The sequence below is a fragment of the Zalophus californianus genome, chromosome 8 (assembly GCF_009762305.2).
Source record: "Zalophus californianus isolate mZalCal1 chromosome 8, mZalCal1.pri.v2, whole genome shotgun sequence".
Taxonomy (NCBI): domain Eukaryota; kingdom Metazoa; phylum Chordata; class Mammalia; order Carnivora; family Otariidae; genus Zalophus; species Zalophus californianus.
In genome coordinates this window covers 103,092,810-103,100,456 of record NC_045602.1, presented here as the reverse complement: position 1 = coordinate 103,100,456, position 7,647 = coordinate 103,092,810, and the positions used below count along the sequence as shown (strand labels likewise).

General features: G+C 42.0%; 1 protein-coding gene across 1 annotated transcript; it reads left to right on the top strand.

Moving 5' to 3' along the window:
• Positions 1 to 7,054: 7,054 nt before the first annotated feature.
• LOC113937796 (metallothionein-1-like) lies at positions 7,055 to 7,438 on the top strand. The gene has a single exon (XM_035728908.1). It carries the CDS (start codon positions 7,114 to 7,116, stop codon positions 7,297 to 7,299), a length of 186 nt encoding a protein of 61 aa, XP_035584801.1. The 5' UTR covers positions 7,055 to 7,113; the 3' UTR covers positions 7,300 to 7,438.
• Positions 7,439 to 7,647: the final 209 nt, after the last annotated feature.

Below are 7,647 nucleotides of genomic sequence, written 5' to 3'. Positions count from 1 at the left end.
GTTTCAGAAAGAATCATATAGACCTACCTAGGTACCATGTGGTGGCCAAAATTTCCCCAATTCCGCACTGTTGCCTGTTTCCATGCATTCTGCAATGCATGGATTTTGTAGTTCTTCCTATCAAGAGGTGAAGTCTACTCCCTCACCTATAAATGTGCACTGACCTTATGATTTACTTTGGTCAGGAAAATGCCGTGGAAATGACAATGTTTCAGTTCTGAGCTTAGACTCAAAAGGTCTTGCATTGTCCCATTCTCTTACTTGGAAACTTCCAATGACGTGAATAAGCCTGGAGGAGTTGGCTAGAAGATCGGAGACCCCAGCCACTGGAGAGAGGCCCTGGGCCATTCTATCTGTCCCAGCTGAGGCCAACACAGACCAGCCACCCCAGCTACACACCAGCTCACTACAGGAGAGTAGCTGCAATGAACCAAGCACAAGCCATGTCAGCCAGGTTGCCTAGGCCACGGACAGGCTTGTGGAAAAAAAAAAAAAAAAAATGGTGGTTGTTTTAAGCAACCAAGTTTGAGGGGCGATTTGTTACAACAATGTCATGACAACAGATCACTGTTATACCAACATTATCATGTTTAACATTTGTTGATGTTACTTAACATAACATTCCAACATTTTGGAATCAGAGTAGGTCAGGGAAGGAAGGGACATCAGCACTAGTCCTGACCTATAGACAGTATTACAGTTGAGGAATCGGAGGCCTAGTGGAGGGAAATAAATAACCTTGCATCAGACAGCCAGTGAGGAGCAGCACTGGACACAGGCCTCCTGTCCCCAAGGTCTTCAAGTGCTCAGGCTGTTCTTCCATGAATATGCTCGGAGATCTGCTTGTCTGCCAACCAGTAAGCCTTTGAAAACACAGCTTTAAAAAAGGAGATTACATTTACAGAGACCAGTGCTTTCAAATTCACACTCTGATCTTTTTAATTCTAAAGGCTCACTCAATTCTTTGCTAAAAGGAATCTTTGAGGTGCCTGGGTGGCTCAGTCGTTAAGCACCAACACCCTGGGATTGAGCCCCGCATCGAGCTTCCTGCGCAGCGGGGAGCCTGCTTCTCCCCCTGCTTGTGTTCCCACTCTCACTGTCTCTCTCTCTCTGTCAAATAAATAAATAAAAAATCTTTATAAAACAAAAAAGGAATCCTAAGTTTGCCATTTATATTTTATGAAAGAAAAGATTAGTGGATAGCCTTTTCAGTCACCATAGTACTGCTTATTTAATCAACCATTACCATATCTATTTGTAATTTGTCAAAAATTGTGCATGTTATAATGAAAAAGCCTTCTTGAATTCAGCATGTTTTCTACTCACTGAGTAAATTTCTTCACGGGAGTGTAGGAGTATATTACGTCCTTAGCAGGTTAGTGACTAAGACTGCTTGCTTCCTTTTCTTTTTTAAGCTCTGGTGATCATTCTTTTCATCTCAGAGTTCATAACATATTTTCATGTAAATTATCTAATTTGAATTTCCTATTAACCTTTTTTTTTTTTTTTTTTAAGTAGGCTCCACGCTGGGCGGGGAGCCCAATGCAGGGCTTGAACTCACGACCCTGAGATCAAGACCTGAGCTTAGATCAAGAGTTAGTTGCTTAACTGACTGAGCCCCCCAGGTGCTCCCCTATTAACCCATTTTTATCTCCAGGAGGAAAACTGAGGCTTATGACCGTTTTGTGATTTTACCAGGTCCTGTGGACTGCAGGGAGAAGCACTAGGTCATGGTTTGAGAATTTTATTCAACTGTGTGATCTCTTTCAATGATGTCAACGTGCCAGTTTATAATCTGCATCTGTTGGATTTGTGTAGGGGCCAATCATGCCCATTATCTTCTTTCTTACTGAAATACCCTGGTCCAAAGCTGCTTCCTAAGGGACTAGCCCTGGGCTCCTCTTGGCAGAGGGATCTTCCATGAGGGGTAATCTCCCACAGTGGGCCAGAATTCGAACTGGGAAATACGAAGAGACAGGGGTCTGCCAGTCGAAAGAAAGTGAACGGTAAAACTCTGTTCCAGGGTGGTGGGGATATGTCTGTCTCCAGTTCTAATCCACTTGTGCCCTTAATTTATTTTCCTTAACAGGACTTGAGTCCAATTCAAGCAATCACCTTTACTTTGACATTTCAAATTTTTCAGTGTCTTCAACAGGCAAAATTAGTCTATCAGATAGTGACTTGCTACCAAGTACTATTATCACCATTTCACAAGAGAGAAAATTACAGCCTTGAAGGAAGGTTAAGTTACTTGCTCAAGGTCATACAGCAAGGTTACAAAATTTAAACTCAGTTCTCCTGCTTCCAGTCCTAGGATCGTTAGGATTTTCTCAAAACTGAAATTGGACATCTTTAGTAAGATACACACAGTGTGTCTTTTTTAATACACTTTATTGAAAAATGTGTAACAACCTCCTCTGGGAGTATGTCAGAGGAGGGTTTAAGGGAACCTTAGAGAGCTGCTCAAAAAATCCTAACTGCCAACAGTCAGTTGATATTTCAAGGCAGGATACATATCACTTCACACTGTCTCTATCACACTGGTCTCCTGCCTTCTTGAAGGCTATATCCAACAACACTCAACACTTTAGTTAAGAATGACAATTCCAGGGGTACCTGGGTAGTTCAGTGAGTTAAGCGTCTGCCTTCAGCTCAGGTCATGATCCCAGGGTCTTGAGACTGAGCCCTGCATCGGGCTCCCTGCTCAGTGGTGAGCCTGCTCTCCTGGCCCCCTGCTCGCACACTCTCCCTCCCTCTCTCAAATAAATTTTTTAAAAGATCTTAAAAAAAAGAATGACAATTCCATTATTCAGGTTTTACAAAGTTCTTATTGTTATTTCTCCAAAGAGGACATAAAACCTTCATGCAAATACAGAGTTGAGACTCTGCTCCAGAAGCATGGTAAGTCTGAAGTGAGGTTGCAGATTGGCTGTATTTCATATTTATGAAACCCTCCATGAGATGCTGAGTAGATTGGTATATGGTTCTTCAAATACTAGGGACTACTGAACATTTTTGATGAGGCAAAAGACGGGGAAAGTAATAGCTTTGAGACACTGATGGAGGCTCCCACCTGCTATAGACATACACTGCCTTCTTGGCACCACAGCTGCTCCTAGTCAGTAACTGAGTAATGTAGGAATATTAAGATAGGCCCAGTTCTGGGGGGAAATGAGACTCCTGTGATAACCTTACTGAAACTTTCCTAGACTGCTGGGTGGTTTTGGATGCTTCCTCCCAACCTTCCTTTCTCCCTTTTCTCCTCCACAGGAGGCAGACCTGCATCTTGGTCTGACAGCTCTCCCAGGCTTCCCTGGCTCGCTCCCCATTTTCTCTCAAGCATTTCCTCTAATACCCTCACATGGTTTTAATCGCATCTTGGTATCCAGTTCTGGGAGGACTTGGACAAGGAAGCAGATGAGTTTTATATGCTTAAGTCAACAGCTGCTATATGTGTATGTAAATAACTCTGAAACTAAAATAAATTTTAAAATTAATATACAACTTGAATTATTTTTGGAATGTATTCTTTTCCTGTTACCTGCATCCATTTTGTAACTTTCCATGGATGCTTCCCTGATTCCCGACTTAATTTTCCAAAGTAATTTACAGCTGTGGTGTAGCATTTTGGTGTCTGCTGTGTAATAGTAACAGCAATCTTTGAGGTTGGTTTGTTGTTGGAGAGTTAGGAATAGTCAACCCAACCATGACGCTTCTCTTTGTGTGGTTATAAAATGAACCAGTCTGGTTGCATGAGCTTAAAAAATAAAATAAAAAAAATAAATAAATAAAATATAAAATAAAATAATAAAATAAAATAAAATAAAATAAATAAAATAAAATAAATAAAATAAAAAATAAAAATAAATAAAATAAAAATATAATAAAATTAAATTAAAAAATAAAATAAAATTATTACACCCTCTGATAATGGTTCCAGTGTCAGATCTTGATCAGATACCAGCTTTCCCCATATTTATCCCATCTCATAAAAAATATAAGATGAGCCTAGGCATGGTTCCTGACCTAGACTGATGAGCCAGCCTTTTGCAGCACAAATAATGGGCAAGATAAAACAGTGTTGTTTCCACTGAAACATCTTGTCCAGGAGGCTTTATCATCATCATCATCATCATCATCATCATCATCATCACGAGAAGTCTCTTTCTATACCTAGGGCCTCAAGGAAATCAGAACTGGCAGAAGCAGTCAGTTTTAAACCCAGGGCACTGAATAAAAATTTGGGAAAAATGCCTCACTCATGCCCAAAGAACAAAATCCCCTCCTCCCTTCTGCTGGCTTCTAATCTGAGTTGAACAGAAATGGAGCAGGAAAACCAGAACTTTCTTTTTTCTTCACTGTTGCCAATATGGTAATTGTTCTACTTGTCTTCCAGCAAGAACACAGTCTGTAACTCAAGTCCAGTATATCCCAGATCTTGGTTAAGAGACCCTGTAAATGGCAGAACATTAATGCCTGAAGCTTTTAATCCTTTTTCTTTGCTTCAAAATACAATGCAAAGGCAGTGCAATCTGGACTTTTCTATTTTTCCAATAATTTATTTGTATTTTGCCTGATTCTACTACCTATATAATCACTTCTCCAGAGTGCAGACTGGGTATAAGGTATGCTCCAGGCTTAAGCATTGTTTCCTAAACTTTAGCGAGCATGCTAATATCCTGAAGATCTTGTTAAAATACAAATTCCAAGCCAGTAGCTTGTTGGTTAGGGGATCCTATATTCTAACGAAGAAAAAGGAATGAATTGATGCTGTTGGTCCAAGACCCTAAAGCCATGCAAACTTTAACATGCCTCAAAATCACCTGGAAAGGTTATTAAAACACAGATCCCTGGGCCCCATCCCAGAAATCTTGATTTAGTAGGTCTGGGGGGTGGGGAGGACATTTGAGATTCTGTATTTGTAATAAACTCCCATATGATGTCAGTGCTGTTGGTCCCTGGACCATACTTTTGAGCAGCAAGAGTTTAGTGAGCAAATCAAATGGAAAAGTCTCATAAAATCTGACTTTTTTCTGCTGTTTGATTGGCATGGGTTAATGAATTTGGAAAACTTCTGAGTATTTTTGCTTGGGGCAGATTCATTCTGCTTTCAACTTAACCTTATGATATAAGGGTAAACGCAAAGAACTAAAAGCTGCATGGGTTCCGGATGTGAAGGAAAACCTTGGAAGAGGGTAGACAGCATAGGTTTTACATCAGGCGACCCTAACTCACCATAAACTATGATCCCCACTTTGAACCTTTTTCATCATAAATAAGACTCCCTCTGCAATACCTAAGTTCCATAACTTGTATTTTACCTCTGCTTTAAGATTGACTCCAAGGCTGCCAAAACATGAACATGGGGCTCAAAAACACTAATAGCTACCTGGCACTGGGCCCATGAAAATTCTGATAATGGTGAAGATTCATTTCGTAAGAGAGAGACTTCATATTAAGTACTGGACAACTCTCCATCTCTGCATAATACAGTTAACTCTATATCCTCCACATGTCCTGTGTGCTAGGGGCTAGGATTAGTCCCTTACATGCAGCCTCACGTAAATCTTATAACAACCCAATTAGCAGATGAGAGAGCAGAGATGATAAGCCACTGGATCACAGGCCTATTTGTCCAAAACCTGTGCTCTGGATCCTTGTTACTAAAAGCATGACCCATGGACCAGCAGCATCAGCATCACTTAGGAGCTATTAAAATATGTTGCATTTGAGGCCCCACTGCTGACCTATTTGACCAGAGTCTTCATTTTAACAAAATGCCAGGTGATTACTGTGCCTCTCAGGGTAAGCCTTGGGCCCACTCTGCCATACTGCCTCTCTCCCAAGGAAGGATTTTTTGCAAAGTCATTTTCTTTATTGGAAATGCTTCAGCACAGACCTGGTGAGACATCAAAGGCAGTCACTTTCATCACCGGCAAAGGGATGGTTTGATTGCTCTGGGAGTAGGACTACTTGGCAGCACATCAGAGTTCAGGGGAGCTACATGTGCTGACACAGGCAGTTCCTGGCTTTCCTGGGCTAGACCTGGGAGCCGATGTGCAACCATCGCCAGAAGTCAATTAGATTATACAGCAGGGCCTTCCCTCCTTGCAGCCTGCTTTTACTAAGAGATTGCTCCAAAAAAATCTTTAAGTAGTAGTTAAATTAAGGAAGAGAAGAATCATCTATCACTTGGCTTTTGGAGAACACTACAATTCAAAACTAGTTTCCTTCCCAGGAAGAAGAGATAATAAGGGGCAGAGAAATTCAGTATCAGACCGAAGCAGGGGCTGACATTTGGGGAAATGTGCAACACAGGACACTTTGTCAACCTCCCAGTATTTAGGGGATCAAAACAGCAGCCATGTGTAAGTTCACGAATCTGCAGCTGACCAGTGGTCTGCTCACCTGGCCCAGGCTTAGTTGATCTCAAGGAAATCTCTCATTAGTCTCCTTCCAGGCCACCAGGATGGTTTCAGCTGGGGCAACTCTGCTCTGGTCCACGTGTCCCTCATCCTCCTGTAGGCTAGCCTGGACTTCTTTCCTTGGTGGTTCAGTGGAATTCCAAGAAAATGAATGGAAACACTCAAGACATCTTGAGACCTAAGCCAACCTGGCATCCTGTTACTTCTATTGCATTCTGCTGATCAAACTAAAAGGTCAGTCTATATTTAAAGGCTGGGGGAACACACTCTACCTCTTGATTGGAGGAGCAGCAAGGGCACATTGCCAAAAGGGCATGCATACAGGGTGGAGAATCAGGGCTTATTTTGTAATCTGCAACACTCCTACTAACTGCTTCTTATCTGTTCTTTTTTGAAACAGTTATTAGTACACTGATTTTTTAAAGAGTCCATTTTGTTGTTCATGGGCTTATTGCTTTTCCTGGCTATATAGATCTGGGAGCCACAGAATGCATTTAGGGGCTCTGGTTGGCCACCTCAAAAATGCAAGCCATCAAATACAATGGAGACAGGTGGAAGAAGAAAGGCAAGAGAGCACAGAATTTTAATATGAATTAAGATCTCAATGAGAGACCACGCCTCCAGCCGGTAGCCGTGTGTCTCCGTGTCGCCTGCTTTGGACCTCCGTCCTCAACTCGACTCGCTCGAAATGGACCCCAACTGCTCCTGCTCCACCGGTGGCTCCTGCACGTGTGCCGGCTCCTGCAAATGCAAGGAGTGCAAATGCACCTCCTGCAAGAAGAGCTGCTGCTCCTGCTGTCCCGTGGGCTGTGCCAAGTGTGCCCAGGGCTGCATCTGCAAAGGCGCATCGGACAAGTGCAGTTGCTGTGGCTGATGTGGGGGAGCCTGTGCCCGATGTAAATACAGCCACGTGTACACACCTGCAGTTTTTTACTTTTTCATGCTCCCCGGACCCAGTTGCTACATTCCCGTTTCTATGAAATCTTTGAATGACAATAAATTCATCTAGACTCAAAAAAAAAAAAAAAAGATCTCAATGAGATACCAACACACTGCTTAAATGTGCTGAATGAAAAAGACAATTACAAATGTTGGCAAAGATGCAGAATAACTGATGGAAAGGTATAACCGTTCAATGACTTTGGATACTGTTTTGCCATTTTTCAGTAAAGCTAATGATACACATATTCCATGACCCAGTGATTCCACTCCTAGATACAGA